Raw genomic sequence first — 27,384 nt, forward strand, 5'->3', positions numbered from 1 at the left:
TAATAACTAGGTCAAAGGTCAATGTACCAAATAGTATGTACCTTTCCTACTTCAAAATGTACAATTCACCTAAAGGAAAGGAATTTATATTTGTTTGGTAGGTACAGAACTTAACATCAGAGACCGGTGGACATGACCCAATCTTATTATAAAGTATAAGCTTTGACCACTTTACACTATCTGCAGATACAAGAGGTCACTAACCACCAGTCCTCACACAAAGGTCCACCTACCCATCCTCATTGTAACACAAATAGTAAGCTTTCCTCCTTTGTAATGTGAATAAAATTGTTTCAATAAGCCAATCAGTCACCAAATATAGTAAATCACAGCTTATAAGTGGTTATGTTGGATTGGGGGGTGAAATTAGGGGAATAAAATACAGAAAAATGCCAAATATAAACACTAAGTATAGCACATCAAATGGAGTTAAAAACAGGAGGAATGTGTTTATCTAAAAAGGAGAGGTAGCTTATGATAAAGGAATTAAAGGAGGCAAAATCAGCAATGCGAGAAATGAGAAGTGAAAGTTTGATGACCTTACCTTGGACAAATATATGGGGCAGGGCCCAACAGGTCCAAGGACAGCCCAAAGGCAACTGTGCTATAACATCCCTTACAGGTACCCAAATTTCAAGTGAAGTTGTGTTCATTTCCATCTAATATAAAAGGGTGAATAATTTAGATAATATAGATACATATAAAGTATATTTCTTCTACATAAGAATTTAATAATAATTGGCATAAGATAGAGATAAACTTATCTCAGATCCAAGCAGAACATACCTTATCAGTTTTTAAACTTGTAAACTTTACTGTGAGAAATTATTAAATTGCTTCTACTTACATTTGCATCAAGATTGAGGGCTAATATAATACTTCACAAATCTTCTCTTTATTTTCATAACCAGTCACTGAAAATGTGAGATTTTATTTCCTTGAAATGTTATGACTGGTGAAAGGGAGATAACTGAATGATATACATAAGGTGTGGTAACCTCTAATACAGTATCCATGTAATATAGATGAGTTCATCAACAACCTGTATTAACTTCATTGCAATTAAATTATCTCAAAAATACATTACTGATAAAGTGAGAACCTAACATTTAGACTCCTATATTTAGTGGAGACCTCAAGAGTCATGTAATTTTAATTTCTAAGATGACGCAGCTCTTTCATATCACATAGTTCATATTTTCTACAATGCCGGCATGTAGAGTGCAGCCTTCCATAACTATGCAGATATCATCTCATGCCAATTTGGATTCTTGCGATGGGATGCAAAGTTTCAAGAACAGTGTGGATTTGAATGGAATGAATACGCACTGTGTGACTAAAATGGTTATCATTCTGTAATGTTGGACCAAACATGGAAATTCCACAAGAGCAGCTTGACAGAAAGAAATAGGATTAATTGAAAGTCAATAGTAGATTATAATTGGGCTTATACAAGTGCCAATGGGAAATGATGACTTAAGGAAACTGTTCTTATTTGTTGGTATTCACTGCTACTTCAACAAAAGGGAATGCAAGAGAACTGAACTAACTACATGAACAATTTCAAAGCAGAAAAGTGTAAAAAAAAAAAGGACAATTAGAGCAGGACGATTCAAATCAAAGTGTGAAGGAATACCATATCCTTAATAAATTACCTAAAAATTACTCATGCCAGAACATCCCACATGGTACAAGTGATCTCTCTACAAGTGTACTTAGAGTGTTCTCTATCCTGGTTTATGGCATGCCTCACAAGAACAAGATAGCTGTTTTTGTACACATGATTTTTCATCTTTTGCAGGTAAAATAGCCAATATTTGGCCAGAATCAACTATATTATGTTTCCATAACTTATTTTGTTGCATGCATTCCAATCTAGGAGGTAACAGCACATACATAAAGGCATCAGGTAACACAAGTCTATATCTATCATAGCTATAGTTATCAAGAGTCCCCATCCAAAGCCAACTTGTACTATTTTCTGAAGATTTCATACATTTTATTCTTAAAGAACTTTCAATATTTGACCAAAACTGTTCAGCACACATTTGTTTTCCTACATCAAACTAGTATAGTTCATAAATGCCGCCCACATGTATGCGTTTCTATGGATACACTGTGAGGCTATTCTTTCCTTTAGGTATCACGGTACCAATTGTTTCTCCATATACCTCAATGCTAATGTTCTGTGAAATAAATATACTTTCTGTCCTACTTGGGCATGCATGTCACACACTGCCATATAGAACAATGCTAGATTGTCAATTTGGCAATGACATAACCAGGTACTCCATTGCATTTAAGAGAGATAACTCTACTGGAACTAGACAGGGGTAAGAGTTATCTAGTCACAACAAGCACATTTTCAGCCATGTGTACCATATTTTAAAAAAATCTTAAAAAATACAAAATATGATCTACATAGAAATTAACACAAACTCACATGTTGCCAAGAGGCTCAACATTTTTTTAAGCCAAACAGAAAGTACAACTCTTACATAATGCACCAATCACAGCTAGAGTTGTTCTTTAATTCTGAATACAATGTTCCATACACCTTAAGCTCCGCCCACCTGGACTTGCGCAATTGGTACCGTTATACCATCAGTAGTTTTCATTATTTCTTACCTGAAGGTTCTCATTCGCTTAGATTTTATAAAACCCTATATGGATTTATATTCACTCTTAGCATGAAGTCTTAATAAGAAACGACAATTAATCTGCAATATATTTAATCACCTTTTCGACCTTGTGCTAAATATCACAGTCATAAAATATTTGCATGCAAGTGTATTTGGGCAAAAATGCTAAATACTTAGCTGAATTATGTTTATGCTAGGAAATAATCATTATCAAGCGATGGCAACTGAATTAGCGACACACTCACTCACACAGTCTTTTGAACTAGGTTTCAAGGATGGAATCGCATAAGATTATAACTAAGATTTTGGTTCTCAAGTGTTTCATGTATTTTCAGGCCACAAACTTTCTTGATATATTCTGTTTGACTAGGCATTCCTCTTATTAGAGTTGGGTACCTTCAAAGCATTTTTACCGAGGTATACCTAGGCATTACTGAACATACATCTAGCTACACGTAACATGGTATACCGCAGTTATATTAGGGGACAATAAATGAATGTTCTTTAGCAGAGGTCTTATATTTTCTTTTTAAATTTTCATCTATCAATGGATGAGAAAATATTGATCAGAACAATTATGATGATCTGATTTACGTATTTATATTACATTTGAAATTATATATATATATATATATATATATATATATATATATATATATATATATATATATATATATATATATATATATATATATAGCTTAAATGATAAATTATCACATATATCTCATTGAAAGAAAAAATATACTTTCTGGCAGTAAACTATTTTGCGAATACAAACTGTACATATAAAATATTTTGATTCCAAACATCAAACTACATATCAAAGATTTTAAAAGAACCATATATACATATACATATACATATACATATATATATATATATATATATATATATATATATATATATATACGCAGACTTGTCTTACTCTGCAATGTTTATTTCGCACTGAATGAGACCATGACATTTCCCTTACCTGTATCATAGTCAACAATATTGTTGCAACAGTGACTGACTACCATCTCATTATCTTAGTTACAGTCTCATTTCCCTAGTTGACTCTATTATTCTAGCAATACCTGACTACAGTCCCGTTTTCTTAACTTATGTTTAATAATTATAGATATGGATATCTATGAAATAGGTGTTTGAGACTTGTGTTTTTCTCGAAATTGTTGTGAGAATATACGCTTCCCATAATTACTTTACAGTATGTAGACATTTAAAAACCAATATTCGACTAAGAAGAAAAAACTTCCGGTGTCCTAAGCAGTTTAAGCGTCCGCCGAGGATGCGGGATTTCAAGGGTTCGAACCTCGACCGAGTCATATGGAAGAACTATGTAAATAGTATTAACTGCTGCCTCGGTTGGATTGGAATATTTAGAACTTAGGGATAGGACTGGTTTGTCTGTTGTCAGAATAATGTTATTGGGTTGGACATGATGCTGCATATTTGCTGCATCATGTTACAGTGCTAGACATCACTTTAAAATGCCACACTGCAGAAATTGTAGCGATGTGACTAAAATTGTTAATGCTACGTTACAAATCCAAATCACACAAATACCAACACAAAGAAGAGGTAGCCATCCTCAGCACTAGACGTGAGTAGAATATCTAAAAAACGGGATGGATAACATCTATCTTGAATATAATAAGCTGTTTAGTACACAATGTTTTACAGAATTATCAGCTGGGAAAAGTGTTTATGTTTGCAATATTAGCATCACATGGTGTCGAAAATAACCTTCGGACATGAAACAAATGCATTTATACATTTGGTGATGTGGTGCATAAACTTATCATGCTATGCACTTTTCTGGTCAAGTGAATAATATTATTCTGCCTTGTGTTACTATCACCTATAAAAAAATGCGAAGCTTTTCACGCCACTTGCGTATTTTACATATTGTGATTTTCTTTATCTACACAGGTAAATGCTACATTATATATGTGCATCATACAAATTCATGCATTCTCAAAAGTCTGCAGGACCTGACCGCTAAGTGGTCGCTATCAGATCTCCGAGTAGGACAGTGGAGGTCTGATTTTAATCAGACTGGTGATCAGTCTCGTTATCCGAGGTATCTTTGTTGTCATAGCAGTCCCAGCACTTCTTGATTCAAGAAAGGTTAGGTATTCTTTTTTTCTTCCGAAAACCTGACAAACGTGCATCAAGAGTTGCTGCGATGGCTGTAATTCAGAAACCTTATAAAAATCTGTTATTGTGACTATTCTATATATACTTTATTAATTTTCACCAGTGATCCCAAAAACATACACTATGGTGCTCAAATGTTTTCATGCTACAAAAAATATACGTTCAGGAGGTGTACTTGTTTCATTCGTCGAGGATGCAAACTTCACACGTTAACTTTTGTTTTTATTTTGCAATGCTGAGTGACTTCAGTCATTTCAATGTATGAAATGGGAATCAGAATATGCTGACATCATCATATAAGTGTCAGTTGAAGACATTCATGATATTTTTACTGTCCATTTTGATATTTTAATTGTTATAGGAAAATATAGGGTACTGTCTAGAGCAAGAATATTATTTAATATTTAAAAAAATTGTGGTGAATGATCAGTAAAGCTGAGCGCATTTACCCACTGGGTCCCTGGTTTAGGGTATAGTACTATAAATATATGTGAAAGCAACCTTTCAACTTTATATATAGTAATATATGATGGCATGTGGTGGCACGTTCTACACTTAAATGCAGCATACATGTATTTTCAATTTCACTTATATTTGAGAAGAACAGTATTGATTCACAAGGAGTATACACTGTTATTCATCAGTTATGTGAAGCTATAGGCATATTAGCATAGACTGGTTTACATATTAGTGCTGCTCATCTGGGCTTAACGCAAATTTTCACCACATCATAGACTGCATGTGAAGCTGTACGAACCTCTAACATGACACAGTTAGTAGATGGTCGAGGATTGTTACGACACGAACAAACACTGTAGAATGTATGCATCACATATATTATCAGGTGATGAAGTGTCAAAGGCTATTACTACCTTTGTGCCATTGGAATAAAGTTGTGTTATCTGAGTCTGGCTTTGTGTACCTGCTTTAAAATCTCGTGGAACCTCGTAAGTGGTACAATATAAAAACAACTCAACAAACACAGGTACACACAAAAGCACCTTCTTTAAACGAGTCATTTCTTGGTTAAGGCGAAGTTTGAGTCGCTTCTGTGGAATCGTATAACAATGAAGCTACCAAATGTATTTCCAAATGGATAATGTTTTCCTACCTTTCCAAAGTCTGCAGTGTAAGGTCTCTTTGCGGGCGAACCCAGATTTCCAGATTCAGCTGGATCATGGGCAGAATGCGTCGAACGTAAGTCCCTTCATTGATATATCATTCTACAGTATCCCACTGAAACTTGACAAATGTAGGAGTAGTGGAGGAGGTGAGAGCCAAACTTTTAATTAACATTGCAATTTATACTAAATAGTGCATAGTATGACAAATTATATTGGATAACCTATATATTTTCTCCATCTATTTGAGTCTTTGGTTATTGGGCAGAGATATAAAACAAAAACTGCATACACTTTAAAATATTTTTGGCTTGGAAGTTATCTTGAAATGGCAATATATATTCTTATAAGCCAAGTAGTCTTTACTTGACCGAACGGTTGTATAGAAGTCATACGTTTACCCCAACTTTCCAAAGACTTCCATACAATTTCAGTTGTAATTTAGAATGCCCGACGTGTCCATTCTATACCTAAAATTTACTCTAATTAATGCAAGACCACAGATAAAACAACCTGCCAAATATATATCAACCGCACATCTGCATGGTTTATCTCCATCAGGTTTTCGTACCGCCAGTCGTTCACGCCTTAGAAAATATACGAGTATCCCCTAACACTGGAAACTATTTTAACTCTGCCGCCTTAAGCCAGTTCATATATGCTTTCCATGCACATTTCGCCAATATAACTGCACCACATTTACCCCCATGGCAACATAAGCGGTATCTGCCGAGTCCCTTCTTATTTATTATTTTGTGTAATTGACCGGTTTCCTCCCGTAAATACTGCCACTGCACTCACACCACCAATGTACACCACTAGATTTTAATATGGACTATCTTACTCAGGGACATTCGTTCGGTTTTGGCCTGAATTCACTATTAGTGAACCATGGCATCATGGAAAATCACTAACACTTCACTCCGTGATGGTTGCTCCTAGCAACTGGCTAATTATTTCGGGCTAAGGATATTTCCATTGCGCCGAATTCCAATAATCACAAAAGTAATCACACAAATTTAAGAATTTTTTTAAACGGCAAATGCGCATACTCCAACTTTAAAACAATATATATATATATATATATATATATATATATATATATATATATATATATATATATATATATATATATATATATATATATATATATATATATATATATATATATATATATATGTATGTATGTATGTATGTATGTATGTATGTATACTAGGTTACCATACAAAGGATGTATCAAAGTTAACATCCGAACATTTTTCCAGATCTGTTATTTCGTCACATTTAATCTACTTTCAAATTCACATTGATTTGAGGAACATGTTATATCTCTTAAGGACACGTTGCTAATTTCAAATTCAAACACATATTGGGAAGAAATTGATCTTCACATATTTATTAAATGCAATTCATTTGTGTGTATACAGTATATTTTCCCTCATCTCATTAGCAACCGTTCTAATTTACCCTATAGATGATATAAGTAAGGGGCAAAGCTAAAAATTAACTTTTAAAAAGATCAGTCTATGATAGGACTAATCTGTAATAACTTGCGCAAGCTTACGTGATTAACACATCCGACTTCAAAGAAGTCACGTGATTGAGATCGATTGAATCACATCCACACGTTTAAAACACGTTCCTAGTCTCACTACCAGTTGTTTAAGACATGAATATAGTCATTCTTAGAGTTCACTTTCCAGTGATACCACCAAATAAGCCATCATCACTTCCCATGATCCCTTCTTTCTCATTTGTACATAATGCAAGACCTCGTGTAACACTTAAATATTTTAATGAAGCGAAAAAACATTTACAAATAGATGCAATTATATGAGGAAAGGACAATATGCATGTATTGCTAAATCAGATCTCTCTTTTTTTAAGCAAGTGAAATGTACTGGTTACTATTGCGGACGCAAAGCTTTTATCTCTTGCTTTTGCACAAGCAGTAGGTGTAAGTTCTTCCTTTAACAACAGAGTTATATTCTAAGCCATTTAGTGCAGCAAACAGTCAGGCCAATCGTCAACATAAGACAACACAATGTGTGAAACTTAAGTATTGTTAGTATTTCAAACGATTTAGACGAGAAACCGTAAAATTCCAGAAATATCAAAGGAAGAGAACAGTTCTGTTCTTTGCAAATGTACTCGTGAATAGAATATATAAAATTGGTATTGATATTATTCTGTATCACATTTTAGAATAACACAACACGATTTTCACATAGTCGCTACACCTTACATGCTGCGTGTGCAGTTTACTATTTTTCTTTTTACATCGCAACTTGTTTATTTAACATCTTATATGATTCTGATTGGTCTAAATAACCCTTGTAATTCCTGCGCAGTGTTTTCATTCCTGATTGGCTGAGACCTTGGGACGTTTCCTCTAATAGCGTGATGGAACTCTTTTTTTGACAATCACAATCAAGATTTAAACGACCATTTCTCGATCCCTTGCCCACCATGCATTAGGAGAAAACGTTACCTCTGTCGGAATATGACCAAATTTAGAGAGTTGGGGAGGGGGTACAAAAAACATGCACGCTCTCTTATGAAAAGCGTGGTGTTAATGTTAATTTATAGGAGTAATTAAGCACGCTTCCGTTTGGAAGTATGCCTCCCATCTCATATTATTCCGCCACTGTACTTTAATTATAGCGCTAATGCATCGTATTAATTGATGCAATGTGATGCACTATAGATTCTCGATATAAATTTGTATATGTCTTCAGGTACTGCCTGAAATCAAATAAGACACATATCCGGTCGCAGATGGGACTTTTCTGTACCCATCAATCTTCCCATCTCATAAATATCCAACACTGGAATGCTTAGTAGTGGAACTAACACTCTTTAGGCTGAAACATTGCAAAAAATGTCATCGACAAAGAGATATGTAGCTTAACTAACCTAAACAAAATCAACTAACTATTTGTCATCACGGGGTCTGTTTCAAATGTTCTATTGCTTTCGAAGAACAGTTGATCTTCGAGTTATATTTTGATATAATCTATATTTTGCTGGTTGTATAACTGTATTATTAATTTAACTAGCGTCCAGAAGTATATTTATTCGTTCAATTCGTGAAAGTTGCAGCCTCTGGGCCGCATGAAAGAAACTATTTCTACTTCTTTCTCTTTAAACTATTGGCATTAAAATACAACTATTTGGTAATCAGAATCTCAAACGGGTAATGATTTAATACTGCATTTATTCAACTGATTGAATAATGTCTAGATTCTGCGAGCAAATATCAGAACATTATCAACTTGAGATTCTCTATACGTGCACAGCATTTGGTTGCATGCGGAACAGCGTTATTATAGTGTCTGAATTCATGTCTAAAGCTTGATTTGAAAGAAAGGCTGAGTAAGATATTTTATTCCTATTTTTGGTTTCCACAATAATTTCTCCTCAACTTGCTACAAAGTTACCTCACCGGTTGTCTCGAACACTCGATCCTTTTTAATCATTACAGCCTTAATTGGAACAAATCAACATTAGTAAAAAACAACTTTTGCCGTCACAGATATACACTACTCATTTACAGGTGAGGCCTTGGTGATAACTGAATATGAAAGGGATGATTCATAAGTAAGAACAGACTAGCTCACATACTTATAGTTACGATCCATCATACCATCATATATACAAAACGAGGGGAGAGCACCAAACTTATATTTACTATCTATTATACCATCACATTCACATAAAGGGAAGGTCTAGGACAATACTATATGTTCATAAAAATACACAAAATCACATGCAAAATGAGGAAGTAGCTCACACATGTATACTTACCATCAGGAGCACCGGGTAGATGAGTGGTCTAAGGTTCTCATCTTTACAGCTCACTTACACATCTCACCTCTGTCCACGTTGGTTTGAGCTGAGGGCTCGGACAACCTGGGTATGTTCAGTAAGCTTCTCATTAGCTTCCAGTGAATCCACCACACAAAGACCTATATAAAAGGGTGGGGTATTATCTTTTTATATAGACAAACATATCGATTTTGAACACGCGTGACTTTTTGCATCATCTCAAACATGATTTCCAATTGTCTGTGGCTGGACAATGTTAAGATCAAGGATAGCCCTGACTAATCGGTGGTCCATCCAGCACTCGGATCCTCTCAGGGCTCTTGTTATCCGTACATCGCGGACATCTGTTACGAACGATGATATGGTCGATCAGATGGCATTGATTGGATCTGGGATGCATCCAAGTCGCTTTATACTTCCTCTTCTGACGGAAGAGTGTGTTCGAGATAGTCAGATTATTCTCTGCACACATCGACAGTAGAAGCAGTCCATTCGTGTTCATTTTTCCGATTCCATTTTGTCCCAATAATCCAGTCCAGCTTTCGTCGTCGTGGCCCAATCGGGCGTTGAAATTACCAAGTACGATGAGTTTATCTCAGGCTGAGGTAGCTTTTACGAGGGCATCGAACCTTTCGTAGAAGGCCTCCTTGTCTCCTGGTCAACGTGGGGGCATACGAACTGATGATTCTGATATACCATGACCTAGATAGGGGGACGAGGAGTTGCATCAAGCTTCGTTCACATGCGTATGAACCACTGGGAATTGACACAAAAGTGTAGTACGAATGGCAAAACCGACTCCATGTATTCTTTGTTCATCTTCTCTTGTCTCCTTCCAGAAGAAGGTGTAGCCACCCTCGGGTTCGCAGATAGATCGTACATTGGCGAGACGTGTCTCGCTAAGAGTGGCAATGTCAATATGGTATTGGCTCAGTTCTCTGACTATGAGGGCTGTTCTTCTCTGAGGCCTGGGTGTATCTTCTTTGTCCATGAGTGTGTGTACGTTCCATATACCGATAATGATTTTGGTTTGTTTATACTTATGGTGTCGACCGCATTAAGTGTTAACTGACAACCATGGCTAGCCGGCCAGTTCGTTTATAGTAGAGGCAATTTTTAGGACACCTTTTCTAGTCCTTTCCGTTACTAGGGTGAGCAGTGCTGATCTAAACAGGTCTGCTCAGTCACCTGGGATGCTACCGGACTTCCTTGCTCTCCTGGTGCAAAGACAAACAACAATTTGTCCACACACTGCCTCAATGTAGATTTGGAACTACGACTGTCAGTAATAACCTCTACTGGTCGCTTCGTCCCTCCCCTATCACAATTGGGCTTTGAAGATGCGCAGATTACAAAGAAAGAGGACTCAGGGGTTTGAGTGAGGAGCGCAACACAAGAAAAACCTGCCCGTGAAGGAGATTACGGTGAAGAAGTTGGTCAGTTTTACTGATAACAATATATGATCATCGGATGAAACCTGTCTTTTATGCAATGCCCCTTTTAAAAACTTACAAGTAATTGAATTGGGCAAAAATAATCTTCGAAAAATAATTATCAATAATCTGAAATGTCTGATAATCCTCTTCATTTCTCTGCCGGTGATAACAAAATAAAACAGATCTGAGAGCATTCATTCAGGGGATTATCTTTGTTTTCATCGCTGCACATAGAAAATAATCTAATAACATCATTATCCAGTAACATATTCCAGGACTTTAATTGTTTAGAAGTCTTGAGCTTAGCCAAGAACAGACTGTCAAACGTTTCTTCTGTATTGCTGAGCCATCTCTAAAACTTAACTGTTCTCCACTTATTTGATTTAGCACTATTTCCATTCTTAATGAGATAAGAAATCTTAAAAACTTGCAAGAGCTGGTTCTGTACAACTATTTTATTGAAAGCATGGAGATGTCGTCCCTCAGCCTCTTTTCACGGTTGGAATATATGGATATTTCTAACAAATATATCAGGACTGTAACTGACTCTATATTTACGTCTCTACAAAATCTTGAACAACTAATTATTTCTCGAAATTTAATGGAAATATTAGGCAAGGTTGCGCTGGTGAATTTTACGACACACTGCAATCTCTATGCACACAAAGTATATGAGATACTGAAGTCTCAGAGGCTGTTACTAATGTTGTGCCAATAGGGGATATTCGACGAATAGCCAGATGCTCAATGAAAGACATTTTCACAGTTTTCAATAAACTTGTTGTTAATAAGCATGACACATTTCTAATAGCAATGCTAAAATTCTGAATATGTCATAGAATTGTATACGTATTTTCGTTCAAGGTAAATTTATACACGCTAATGTATATGTGCTAGTGAATGAGAGTGTGTTTTCTGACTCCGAGTTGACGTACCTGCTTCAAATTCTCGTAGAACCACGTAAGTAGTACAATACCATAAACCGGAATACACACACACACACGTACACGCATACTACTTAAACGAATCTTCTCTTGGTTAAGGCGAACTTTGAGTGGATTCCGTGGAAACGTGTAATACTGAAATTAGAATAATCTGACAGTATGAGTAGTGTTTATCTCTCTTTTCTAGGCAGCGATTTAAGATCTACTAGCGCACAACAAACGCGCACAACTGACTCATGGGCAGTATGTATCTAATCTAAGGTGGCAGGGAACAGTTTCGTAAATTTGCCCATGGCATATTTCTTAACTTAAGGCTGTGGTGCGACTTTTTCAGCTATTGTTGTTTACTATTTAAAGATATGGATCTATTTGTGAACTAGGTGTTTCGGGCTTGTGTTATTCTTGGAACTGACGTCAGGTATGTACACCTTCCATATCTACTCTGCAGTATGTTGATAGTGAAATACCAATTGTCGGCTAGGAACAAGACCTAGCCTCCACTAGTTGTTGTTGTTGTTCTAGGGTTTAACGTCATTTGTCAGCACAGGATCGGCTATACATGGCGGCCAGTATAACTGGTGGAGGAAGAACATTGGAAAACCCAAGGAAAAACAACCGACCAACCAGAAGCTACTGACAGGCTTTCCCACGTACCCACGCTAGTCGAGCCTTGGACTCAAACCCACGCAGACAGAGGTGAGATGGCAGTGATCCGGAACGGAGAGCGCTTTAGACAACTCGGCCTCTCGGGGCCACACCTCCAATACTAGTAAACACATTGGTTTGGCGGAAGAAGATTATCTCAAAAATGGCTTGGCTGACAACTATTTTCAATTGCATCATCCTGTTTTGTACACTGTTTTGCAGAATTGTCATCTAGGAAAAGGCTTGTGTTTGCACCGTGAGCAGCACATGGTGTCAAAAATAACCTTCGGACATGAACATTGTAGGTATAAATTTGGGGTTGGGGTACATAAACGTCTTCTGCTATGAACTGACATTGACTTCTCTGGTCAAGTGAATAGTATTCTTCTGCTTTGTTTTAATATAGGTATCTAAAAATATGGACCTTTTTAACCTCACTTGTGTATTTGATTTGTTGTTTTTTATACTAGGTCGCTGATTGCGGCATTAAAGTTGTACATAACAACTGGCCCCTGTCCCCTAAGACTCTTCATTGTTGTATATGACTGTACAGAATCCAACTCAAACATCGACTTGAAACTCTTTTAAAGTAGTTGGTGGAGTGGGTGAGAGTCCAATTTTAAAAAAAAAATGTTTCAATTTATACTAAATAATACTGTCTAAAATTGTTTCTTTCATTTTTCAAACGAGTAAGAGCAAGGTTGATTTGTCAGCTTTCTTACAGTTTCGTAAATTCGTTCTCACTGGATAGTTTCGTATTTTGACACCTCCCTAATTTTTAAGGTAGAAGGCATGAACGTAATTATCACAAGCCTAGCATTTACAAATGCACACAGATGCTAAAGCTGTGAAGTGGTTGAGATTTACTTTGAGTTAGACTTGGAAATGGGTTGGCTTGTTGGTGACTGCCTGTCACAGTTAGACAAGCATTGGAGATCAAAAGCGTAACTTGGGCTGCAAATCAGCATCCGACTTGGCTTACGTATTTACATGTGTCTGCTACAGAGGTAAATATCTAAAAATCTAGATGGTTGAGGGATGATGGAAAGTATGCTAATTTGTTATAGTACTAGTAAACTTGATTCATGCGTAAGGCACATAATGATTCTTTTAGCTGCTTTGTCACAGGAAAATATTCAAAACAGCTCTTTCCTGTCAAAAATGAATGTAAAAGGGAGGGGTTGGTGGCAGTGTTGGTTCAGTATAAAAACCACCAGTTCCATTAGGAATTAACCTGATCGCCGCAGTCAAAATCTCACATGTATGCTTGCTACAAAAATCATTATTTTATTTTATTTTTGTATCTTCCGTGTAATATTATTCTCATGTTTCTGCAATAGGTCATTGTCGGATAAAAATTCACCTGATAAACTGTCCAGTGAGACCTTAATTATCTCCGCTTACACGGGGAAGATATCGCTTGGGCTTCTCTGTACGCAATATAGAACAATAACAAAAATAATAAGGCAGTCCGTCAATAAAACGATGAATGTTTATCGTCTATATAAGCAGATCCAAGGAAAAGGTGGACATTCATTTTCATTGATATTTGTTTGACAATTCGACAAGCGAGTATGTTCAGGCGTAGGTCATTTGGAGTACATTGTACTGCATCAACACAGCCACGTAACCCCAATGTGTTACCCTTACAGTAGATGTTTGTGAAACTGATAGACTATTGCTATGAGAACGCCACGTGACATGGGGCAAAGATTCATTCAGGAACATGAACTCAGATTTCTAGTTTTGCCCAGAGATACTCGAAAACTGCATCTTTGGCTTTAAAATGTATATTGGGAAAGACTGTATATAGATCGCGTTTGCAGGCTATCACACGAATGATATTTCAAAGGTAACATTTCTTGACATTCAAAATGTTGTCCAGAATTATGATGGTGCTATACATATAATCTGCTCTCAAACTGAGATGAGAGGGAGATTCTGACACGTAAAACGCACGCATAGCTAGTTCAAATATAAACATATGATAGGAAGGCACTGGTCAACAATTATTTACTATAGGCATTTTATTAATGGTAAATTGATGATTTTCTCACCCTATGTCTGTAACAACCATTGTAATTTATACGTGATAAGAGGAAATAAAAAATGCAACACTCTTGAGCTTTTACGTTTTAAAAATAGAAATGAACGCATGGGCTAATCTAAAATAACTTAACCAAGCTTACGTGATTAACAGATCTGACTACAGTGTTGTCGCCTACTTGAGAGACAAAAGGACTTCCACACTTTTCGAAATACATATAGTCACTCCGCGAGTTCAAAGCCCAAATGCCGCCTTTTTTCATAACTTTCATTGATCCTCCAATGTGACTAAAGTGGAGTTACGAAAGTTTACGTTTAAGTTCAGTTTAAATTACTTTCAAATACTCAGCTCAGAATGAGGAGCTGCCACCTCTTAATTCAGTCCCCAAAGTCGCTTGTAATTCAAGAGTGTACCGTAAGTGGTGATGTGACAAGGTCAACAAGTTTTGTTAGTGACTAATCTAAAAAGAACAACGCTAGAACTTGGCGGACAAACTCATCCGAGAATGAAGAGAGGCAGGCCCACTATTTTAAACGGATCTGAGTAGAATAAACGTGCATTAGATAAAAATAAGACTCGGGTGAATATTGGTGATAAGCTGGAATAATGCGCTGAAGACAAAACCAGCAATTGCGGATTTCCATATCAGCTAGCAAGCATATGAAACGCCCCTACAGAAAGTAAAATTATATTTTCTCTCTGCTAAGATTTATCTTTATTCCTTCATTTCTTGATATTCGAAATTTGTCCACAATTGTAATTTTGCTATATATAATATAATTTCCAATCAAAATTAATGTGGGGTAGATTCACCTTTTTCGACCTTGTGTTAAAGGTCATTGTCATAAAACATTTGCGTATTAAGTTCATTTGCTTATAATCCTAAAACCTCAAATGGATTATATTGATACTTGGGATGAATCATTGCCAAGTACATTCACTAAGATTCATCAAGATTTCGCTTCTCAAGTTTATCATGTGCTTATACGTCCTAAACTCCCTTGATATATTCTGTTCGACATGAGATTCTCATTATTAGAACTTGGTACCTCAACAATTTTGCTCTGCGGTACATTTAAATATACCGCGATTCGTACCATGGTAAACATCAGTTATGTGGGAACAAACAATTTCTTGTTCATTGCCAGTAGCCTGACATTGTCTTTTTTAAATTTGTGTCTATCAATAGCTGGAAAATATCTTGCAGTGATTTATAGGAAAATAAAACTATATTATATACATTATATACTACAAATAATCATATTAATAATAATAATAACATAAATAATAAAATCGGTTGAAAACAAAATCGACAACCACCCCTACCCCATCCCCTAACAACCGATAAATGGATGAAGAGTACCTTATGCTAGATGAATTTCCAAAGTGCATAATTGTTGAGTACGTTGTAATTAAACTGTACCTAAAGTTGGAATGAGTAACCCTCACACTCTGATTGACACCCTGTGAATGTGATCGTTCTAACATCAGACAGCTTGTTGATCAAAATAGAAATAGAAAGTGTTTACACTGAAACACCAACATTATTGATAAAATAGGCAGATAAACTTTGAGTGAGATGCCAATACCCGGGCAAGACATTTATCAGTGGGGGCTTCAGTAGGTTCCGCAATTAATAAATGTACGCAAATTCCTGAGTAATTACTATTAAATTCATGAAAGATTACTCAGGAATTTCCGTACATGTATTACTAGCGGAATCTACTAAAGCATCAATACAGTGAAAGCGTACCCAAGTACGTACCAGCGAAAACAAAGGAAATTCATTCTTCGATTTGCTCAGTTACCAGTTAGACCTTGGCGTCAAGTTGACAATGTTTAAATCAATTCTTCTGTTGCATAGGACCTAGATATCTCGATAGATACTGAATATTAAAAACACCATAGAAGCACAGTCCTTGAGCAATGACTTGTGGGACTTAGATATCGTGAATGTGTCAGGTCGAAGAAATACATCTGCTCTTTTAGCTGACATTTATGGCTATACATATATGCGGGAATTTCATTTGTATGTCATATTAACAATACAAACATACAGCCAGTCATGCTTACTTACTTACTTGCTTACTTACTTACTTACTTACTTACTTTTACTTACTAACTTACTTACCAATTTGCATGCATTCATTGTTGCCGCCATATTAATGACAAACATTTCCCTCCAAGTTATTGTATCAATATTGGTTATTATTAAGTCAAGAAGCATGCATGTAGTTTTAGTTAAAGGATATGGTATTGTTAGAGTGAGAGATCAGAGTAAATTCACTACTTTCGTAATACGGATCAGATTGATTCTAATTGGGTCCAAAATGTTTGTTTTAGACGTTGGTCAAAATGTTGTATATGGAATATGGAAATATTTTGCTATTCGTAGAATCCATGCTCAGTATTATACTTGATCGAAATCTAATTGCCGGGGATATGCTAGAACGTTTAAATTCCATGAAATAGAGTAGTTGCATTCACATGTACACAATACAGCTAAATATGAACTCTTCAATCCTGCTTTATCACTCTTTTTTAGTTTTGTTCGAAAACTAAAGTCTTCTCTAAAGGGGGATGTTGCTGCCATCATAGTAATGCCTACCATGTCCCTTCACGTTTTTGTACAAATATTCGATATCATGATGACAAGAGGACAGGATGTTAGTGGTAGTTTTAGTTTAAAAGACTTTAAGCTATTGCATATGGTGATATTAAAAACATATTCTACTTAGATCAGGTATCTGCTGACCCATCGGACTTGAGTCTGTGTTTGTCATCAATGGAAAACAAGAATTTAGACTGTAAATGAACACTGACTTTGTCTCTATTCTGTAGTTTTGATAAAATATTGCCCTGGTGTAAAACTACCAATCTCTTCTGTCTAATGGGCATGTTTCTTTACTCCTAACCTGGATGAATACTAAAGAATTTTAAACCTATACTGGTTATTTAACTGCGTTGTTAAAAAGAACCCCGTAACATACATACATACATACATACATACATACGTACATACATACATACTTTGATATGTAAACTTAATTTGTTTACGTCACGGCTACAAGTCCATGTACAAAACTGTCCACTCGGAATCGCTATGCTTTGTTGAAATAACTAATATAATATTTCAGTTGCTATGTATATTTAATGTGTACTGTTTGTTGGATTTTCTTAAAGATTATATGCTGTGAACATTAGCATTTGGTGCTTGACATTTGTCTACAATCAACTTTATGGACCGGTGTACCTGACCAGTTACATTTATTTTGTAAGAAAACGTAGCTAATAGTTATCTAAGATAATATATTAAATATTCACATCATTATTAATGGTAAACATGTTTACATTACTCGGAATCTAAGATATTACATTTTTCACTTAGAAAGTCCTAAAAGTATGGACAACTTTAAATGTTTTATAGAGGAGACTGACCAATATTGTGTTTCTAATATTGTGTCAAAGCATTTCGTATAATATTGTTTACCTGAAAAATTATGCATTATTGTCCTAACATCTGAAACAGGATCAGTCTTGTTGTTGTGTTCAGCTTTTAAGTTTTTGGAATCATTCATGGAAATACAATGTGCTCAGTGATATTCTTGGACTGAAATATTAATGTGGAACTATAATGAATTCAGACACGAACATTTTTGGATTATATTATTGTGATACATCAAACGACTGATAGCACATCCATCGCCACGCTCCAGGTCAATGGTACATTAGCACATCAAGATTATAGACACATCAACACATTCAATATCGAAATTTATTTTGAACACCACTGGAATTATATTGAAACTTAATGTATTTGGACCTCTGATATTACTTTTAATACTGTTAGGGACTTAATTCACAAAAAATTAGTTCTTTTTTAAATGTTCACTTTGAATTCTGCGGAAATAAATTATTTCTTGTATTTTAGAAAACTTGATGTTTTTCGATCGTTCATGTTACTTAGTTTAAAACCAAGTAGTCTAGCACATAGATCTTATGGTCGATTTCTGCAGCTACGTTCCTAGCATGTCTATTGTCAATCAGCAAGTTTAGGATCTTTTTACCTAAGATGTGGCCATGTTTTTGTTTTACAGCTCTATCATGGCTAGACCTCCTCTACCTAGTTTTATTTTATTTTTCCAACATTTGGGTAAAACTAGATATATCAATATTCTTTCTGAATTTTTGCAAATATTGTTAATCTATTGTTGTTATCCATAGTGCCACTGCAAGTGTCTTACCTGTCGCAACCGTTTTGCATGCAGATCTTTGTATTCTTTTTGACCCATTGAGAAGTTATGTCATCTCCTGGCGCTTTTTCTTCAGATTGTACATCTCTCTCCTCCACAACGACTTCTTCTGGCTCAGCTATCACGTCTTCTGTGGTGTTTTTGTTTGTTTGTTTGTTTTTCTGTTTGTCCTGCTTTGAGTTGTAGCTCCCGTGGCTACCATACTGAAATCTGCTCTTGTTTTTCTCTGATTGGTATTAAACGCCAGCAAATACATATTTTCTGTAACTGCAGCCTTATAGTTTGCTTCCTCTATTTGGGCAGATGATATTTTACTATATATCTTTAAAAACATTAGCGATCAACTCACCGTTCTCTGCTTCATCAGCAGACTCAGTTTGGGCAAAACAAATCGTCAACGCTACAACATTGCGTACCAGGAACTTCTGTAACTCGATGAAAATATGATAAAAGTATGTTTATTGATGCCTATAGCCTCGTGATAGCACTGCTTAGATATTAGCAGAATCTATTCCGCAGCAATTTGCGTCTTATATATTTTTGAACATAATTAAAAAGACAGCGTTGTTATATTATATTATATTAACAACTGTTTGAATTTAGTCTAAATAGAGCTGCTCATTTATTTTTTTCAAATTTTTCCTGTAAAAAGGTGTTTGGTTTTTCAATCGAGTAAGAGCATAGTCGATGAATCATCTTTATAACGACATTTTCAGACATTAATGATGTCTCCTTAGAGTTAGCAGGCTTCGTCAGAGCGTCTTCTATATCAAACAGAGAACAAGACAAAGTCGAGGACACAATCCCTCAATCACACCTTGTTTATCGTCTGTATAGGCCGATCCTAAAAAAATAGGTGGACATTTACCTTTATTGACATCTGTTTGATCCCTTGACAAGAGAGTCAACTGACGTGTAGAACTGACGCAGTTCTTGGTAACCCGGATATTTTGGCATGTCTAGTTAGAATACGTCTCAGAGGACGTCACATGGTTTGGAGTAAAGACTGATTAAGGAACACGAAACTCGGATATTATGTTCTTGCCCAGAGGTACTCGAAAACTAAACGGACGTTAATGATTATTTTATTTTGAAATTTCTTTTGGGAAAGAGGGTGAGTTTGCTGGCTGTCACTTGACGGATCTCTCAAAGGTAACGTTATTACAGATCCTAAGATGATGTGGGTGATGGTTTGACATGTCTAAATCACACATTACTAGTTTTAAATTCAAACACATGTCCAGAAGGCATTGATCTGCACATATTTCTTGTATACAATTCCTTATTTCTAAACTGGTTACATGTTCTCCCTGCTTCGGTAACAATGTAATTCAATTCATACCAGATAAAAGTGAGGGAACAAGCAACATCTTTGAGATTTTTAATTGTTAAAGCATCAATGTATGCGTCGAAAAAATATGAGATTAACAGTTTCGACTTAAAATCTTTCGCCTAACTAATTGATTGAATGGCTTCCACACTTTAAGACATTCATATTGCCACTCTTCCTGTTATTTTAAAACAGACATATAGTCATTTTTCTAGTTAATTTTGCACTGGAAACTAAAAAATATGCCATCATCACTTCACAGGCTATTTATGTTTACTTACTACAAGACTGTCTGTGGGGTGAGTGGGGGTTTGGGTTGTGAATCGTAAATATTCCAATATATTTTTCAAAGAAGTGATTTTAAAAAATTCAAAATAAATGCAGTTATTTGAGCAAAATGGATCTGGACCGATTAAAGCAAAGAGTATATATGGGAAAACATAGTATCGCTGGATTGGGAATTATACATTATGGAAATTGCATACGGAGTGGATGGGAGAATGAACACTGTGTCTGAGCCAAAGGAAGAAAAGAGTTCAGTTAATTGTGAAAGTACATAAAGATGGTATTGATAATATTTTATATCGTATCAAAAAAATGGCATCTTGCAATTTATCAAATAGTATGTACACGTTGCACATAGTGTGTCTAGATTAACATTTTTCTATATCAAAACATGCTTACATATCACTTCGGGTGATTCTGCTTGATCAAAATAACCCAATTAAATTCTTGCACAGTATTCTCTTTAATGGCGACCGTGGAAATTGTCCTTCCTTCTGGAACCTTTTTATTTTAAATATTACTATCAGCATTTTGGTAGCCAGTGTTCTAAGCAATTGCTAACGGCACTTTGGAAAAAGGATTGTCGGAATATGGCCAAAGGGGCTCATTACAGATGAAACTACGAGTATCGATAGAGAGCTAGGGATACGTGTAACATGGACCCAACCCTATGACAAGCGTGGTTTAAATGTTAACGTATAAGAGTTATTAATCTCACCCCAGTTTAGAAAAAACATGTGTACATATGCTGGTCTCCCATCTGTATGCAGCAAAAATGCCCCAACTAACTAATGTTTCTTGTATGAGGTGCGACCCCGACTCTAAATAAAACTGGAATATGTTTTACTATACAGTTCCAAGCCAATAATGCAAATATCTAATCACAACTGGAATTTCAGCATATAGTGATCTCCCCTTCAAACGAACATCGAACAATTAGAATGTTTGTAATGCGGCTGAAATAGTTAAGGTTGAAACATTATGAACAGGATCACTGAAACAGAAAAAATGCCTTAACTAACCTAAACCAAGTCAACTATTTGATATCACAAGGGTTTCCATGGTGTCAAATGACAATAGTTTGTCTGTCAAATGTTATGATGATCTGACTCTACAGTTTTCTCATTGAATTATCATTTGAAAGGACCTACATATTACGGGTCATAAGTATACAAAATGTATTTCTTCTTCTTTCACTCTATTTCCATTAAAATAAAGTCATTATTGATAAATAGCGTCTCAAATAGGACATGATTTAATATTGAATTTATTAATTTTGTTGAATAATATCCAACTCACGTGATCCTTTATGGTGTACAAATACCACATTCGCGACGCTTGCTGGGCCAAGGGGGGTTTGTGAGAAAGCTTGTCTTTAGTTTACCAGCGTCCGTGGTTCCTCTCGGGGTTTTCCAGGTTCTTCCTCCACAAGCAATACTTGTCGCCATCTGCTCAGAAAACCCCACAGAAAATCAAATAAAAAAACAAAATGTCAACACGGCATCACTTGCAAAAATGTAGGAGAAAGGTCGGTTTTGTTTCATACAGAAACACCAAAACACGAAGTATCCTACTTGCACGTACTATCCAACATACAATGACCTAAATAAAGGGTATGGGGCATGAACTTTTCATGCTCACAATCATTGATTATGAACACGAATAACTGTATGCAACTTCTAAAATATTCTGTTCAACTGTTACATAAATGATTCTTAGGAAATTAGTAATGTACGCTTGCATGTAGTAGCTTCCAGTTTTCTGTATTACATTATGCTATATATTAAACAATCTAAACATACATTTATGTTGTTTACAGGCTCACAGGCGCAGTGACATCATGGTGAATTCCTTCGTGTCTTCTGTAAACGTAATGTTCTTATATGCAACTTTGTCCATATTAGTTGCAATTTCTACTGGAAGCCATAACAACGTTCCAGAGTTCTCAAAATCAATTTCACTATTTCCCGTACAGAGTACGATAGTACCAAACACTTCAATTATTCAAGAACCAACAAACATGATTCGAAATGAGAATGAACCACAGAACTACTTGTGCCCCCCGGAGTGTGATTGTTGGCTACACGAAGGTCCCAGTCGTCACCTGAACATCTTCTGTACTCTTCAGCACATCCATGATGTGACCTATTTTGATGTCTTCAACAGTACTACAATAACCTGTACACTAACCCTTCGTTGTGACACTCTTACACATCTGAACAGTACGCTTTATCCCTTTATGTTCAGAGGACTTCATTCATTCACTGCCCTTACTATTCTAAATTGTCCTTTTGATTATGTACCAGAGAAAACGTTTTATGGCATGACAGCTCTGAGAGAACTTTACTTAAGCAATGCTGCAAACCTAACGTTCCACGCGGCTGCATTTGATAACCTACCATTCCTCGAGAACCTGTCGATTGTAGAAAGCGAAATATCGTCTGCACCATCTTTGTGCCATTTGCGAACTCTGCGGTTGGTCAATTTCACTGGTAACAATATCGGAACATTAGGTGAAACTGGTCTTTTATGCAATGCCCCTTTTCAAAGCTTACAAGTAATTACTTTGTGTAAAAATAATATTCGGAAAATAGCAATAAATATTTCTGAAATTTCAAATAATCTTCTATATTTTGCTGCCAGTGATAACAAAATAGATCACATTTCAATGTATTCTTTTAAAGGATTATATTCGTTGTCATTGCTTAACATCGAAAACAATCTAATAACATCATTATCAAGTAACATTTTCCAGAACGTAAATGCATTAGAGAATTTGAGTTTGGCGAAGAACAGAATGTCAAATTTTTCTCCTGGATTACTGAGCCATCTAGGAAACTTGACTGTTCTTCACTTATCTGATTTATCACTAAATAGCTCCATCTTTTATGAGATAAGAAAGCTTCTAAACTTGCAACAGCTGGTTCTAAGAAGCAACTGCATTAAAAAGATGGAGATGTCGTTCCTCAGCTTCTTTTCAAAGTTGGAATATTTGGATATTTCTCATAACTACATCAGGAATTTAAATGAGAATATATTTGCTTCTCTACATAATCTCGAAAAACTAAACATTTCTGGAAATTTGATTGAAATAATAGATAAGGACACGTTTAGTGGATTATCAAAGGTAGATACACTGAATTTGCAACATAATAGGATCCGTAATTTACACAGAGATTGTTTTCAACCACTCCTAGCATTACGTGTGCTCAATCTTTGTTGTAATGCTATTGAAAATCTACCATCGTTTCAAGGACTCCAGAATCTGTTGTTTTTGAATCTGAGACATAACATTATAAAGTACCTTGATTTTTCAACTTTCGCAGGTGCTAATGGCATTGAAGTAATCAACCTGAACAACAACAAAATTAAAACTATCTGGGCAAACACGTTTATAAATTTGCAAAATCTACTTTTACTTTCCTTAAACAATAATGAAATAGACTATGTAGATTACAATGCATTCGGAACCTCGCCAATTACACAACTATTTTTAAGAAAAAATAATATATCAGACATAATCTTTCTCCATTACAGTAGTTTCCTGAGACTTCGAACACTTGATCTGAGTTACAATAATGTTAGGCTGCGTATATCCTCTGACACGTTTGGTAAATTTCGACGGATTGAACATTTAGTGATTTCAAATAATAAAATTGAAGGAGTATCTAGTCGTGCATTCAAATCTCTACTTAATCTTCGACTTCTCGATCTTTCACATAATGAGATAAGATATCTCGAGGAAACTGCGTTGTCATCATCATCACCAATAGGGACTTTGGTAAAACTACAAGGAAATCCCTTCCATTGTGATTGTAGCATGCAATGGATCAAGATATGGTGGTCGTCTCAAAATACAAACGGCGTGTTTATTTTAGATCTACACAAGCTTACGTGTACAGCATTTGACGAAACTAATGATTCTTTTATCTTCAGACTTCCTACCGAAGATTTCCTTTGTCAGTATGAACGTGATTGTAACATTTTGAAATGTTCATGCTGTGACGTAGATGCGTGTTCATGTTCGTACCCTTGTCCAGATAAATGCATGTGTTTGCACAGCAGTGACAGATCAGTTAACGCTGTCCGATGTCAAGGAAAATGGTTAGATGTAATTCCAGAGGAAATACCTCCAGCAGCAACTCATGTGTACCTGGATGGAAATAACTTTAGTGTAGTGTCAAGACATTCTTTATCAAGTATGCCACACCTCGAATATCTATATATGAATGATTCCAATATACATACTATAGATGATTACGCATTTGCGACATTATCATCACTGAAGACACTACATCTTAAAGGAAATTATATATCTACAATTTTGTCAAAGACTTTCTTTGGACTAAACAAATTACAACGATTATCACTTAGCAGCAACAGAATATCTTTTATAGATGTCGGATCGTTCAGTCATCTTCCTGCGACATACAAGCTGGACTTGTCCAAAAACCTACTCCACAAACTAGATAAAAATGTATTGTACGAAATGTCATTTGCATCATCAGTCCATCTTTCAGATAATCCATGGACATGTGATTGTGAATTTCTAAACTATTTTAGCAATTCCACATATTTTAGCGTTCAAATAATTAAAGACTTTTCTGCATTGACCTGTACAACAACCACTACTTCATCCTCCAACACAACTATGTTAGTGTCGAATGCGTTGTTTTCGGATATGTGTCCAAGTATTATCGAAAGTCAAACCAAGGAATTACTAAATAGCTTCACCTTGGTTTCGACGCTAGCAACTTTACTTGGGGCCCTCGTGATTGTAGTCATTATTATCTTTATTCTCTTTTGGAAACGTGATTTTCTGAAAGTTTGTATTTACATTAATTTCTGCTGGCGAATCTGCAATCATGATGTGGACCCAGTTAATGTTTAAAAATTGGATCATGTTTTTGTTTCGACAAGAATGACGACTTCATTGTGCAGGAATTATTCCGGTTCTTAAAAATAAATAAAACTGCAGACTGCGTTCATTAAACGGATTTCCCGGTACGAGCAGCGATTGCGGATAACACTGTATCTCTCCAGAAACCGAGTCATATTGTTATTATCGAATACTTTTGTCTAGAGTGAGTGGTGCCAATACTAATCTCAGATAACTCATCAACGGTCACTAGCAGAACGTAACGCTTAAACATTATGATTATTTTATGTGAAATAAATAAATCTAAACAGGTCCCTGAAATGAAAGATTATACATAGACAAATACGTATGTAAACCACGACGATGTTTGGTTTTGGAAAATAATCAAATATGCTATGCCTTATTTTGAAGGGCTCTAGTGCATAATTTCACACAAATGTCTCTTTGCTTTCATTTTCTCATTTTGATTCAATGTGTTCAATGTACGAAGGCTTTAAATCACTTTTCAAACGGCAAACTTGGCGTAGGCAGGGTTTTCCTTGTCTAAGAAAATGTATTGCTTGACTAGAAAATTTGATCACGTGACAAATTAAAATGGAAACCCTGCATAAAAGTCGTGAGAGTGGATGTTGATTGTTTCAGATTAATTTATGTGATGATAAACGTCTATGTACTGCTGTCGCCGAGTCCAATAAGTGAGTAATACTGGTGTTATCGTACAATTTTGTCGAGAGTAAGTGGTACCAAATCGAATTTCAGATGGCTCATCAAAGGCTACTATCTGTTTCATCTCAGCAGTGCCAGACGAAGGTGGAAATGCATGGGAAAATACCCAACCCAACCCCACACCCCATAGTAATTGGCTCCCCTGGATCGCGTGTTTCAAATTACATGTGTTTAAATAAACCCTCAAATGATTCATCAAATATAGCTAAAATAAGTATACAAGAATAAAGGTCAGTTTAAGAAAAGCGTTAAGGGTGTATTTGTGTCTCTATATTTTAGGTGCCCCAGCCTCCCACCAGCACCACCACTACTACCACCATCGTCAACTTTAATCTGCCCCTGTCTCTCAGACTGGATTAGTATAAGAACTTGATGTGATATTTTTTTAAGTTGAGTATTTATTGTAATGATGGACTTCAACCAGATATATAAGCATACAATTTTTTTATTTGTTTTAAACTTCGTTAAATTCAAATGACATTTTATCAGGGTGTATTCTTAATTTGTCAATCATTTCTAATATCAGTTTTCAGTTCGCTCTTTCAATTTTACAAAGACAATTCAAAACCTTCACTTCAATCAAAGCTATTCTACTTTTGAAGCAGAGAAAATAGTATAGGATTTTATTTGTTTTTCAGTAATGCTTTTATTACAATGAGATTTCATTGATGTTTACTGCTCATTTAAGCATGAAAGTATGTAATTTGTTTCATACAAGTAGGAATAAATATGTTCAACCTTCCCATAGGTCATTTTATGTTTATTTTATTCCACACGAACCATAAGGTCTTAATATTTCGTGCGGTAAATGTGGCTTTATTGCCTATATTTGATACGTCAGAAAGAATGAAACCAAACTCAAGAAAATCAATAAACAAGTCATTCGATTGTACTCGGCAAATAATCTCATAGAATTATTTTGCACCAGTTTACCATTTCAATTATTTTATTTCATTTTTTGACAAAGTTCATAGGAATCGAATTAAAATACTTGCAATAGTAATGATAATAATAATAATAAATCGGATCAAAACAAAATTGCATCCGACAACCACCCACCCCGCCTGCGAAAACCGGAAACAGTGAGT

The 27,384-nt window shown here is 35.5% G+C and overlaps 1 protein-coding gene across 1 annotated transcript in view; it reads left to right on the forward strand.

Moving 5' to 3' along the window:
* The window catches only part of LOC149786269 (uncharacterized), a 44,789-nt gene extending 17,857 nt beyond the window's left edge, over window positions 1-26,932 (forward strand). Inside the window, exons 2-3 of the mRNA XM_089975918.1 lie at window positions 23,993-24,064; window positions 24,500-26,932. Of these exons, the coding sequence (XP_089832044.1) occupies window positions 23,993-24,064; window positions 24,500-25,582 (1,155 nt within the window). The 3' untranslated portion in view covers window positions 25,583-26,932. The remainder of the gene's footprint in view (window positions 1-23,992; window positions 24,065-24,499) is intronic.
* Window positions 26,933-27,384: the final 452 nt, after the last annotated feature.

This window comes from Sinohyriopsis cumingii, chromosome 12 (genome assembly GCF_028554795.1).
Source record: "Sinohyriopsis cumingii isolate HCF-2022 chromosome 12, ASM2855479v2, whole genome shotgun sequence".
NCBI lineage: Eukaryota > Metazoa > Mollusca > Bivalvia > Unionida > Unionidae > Sinohyriopsis > Sinohyriopsis cumingii.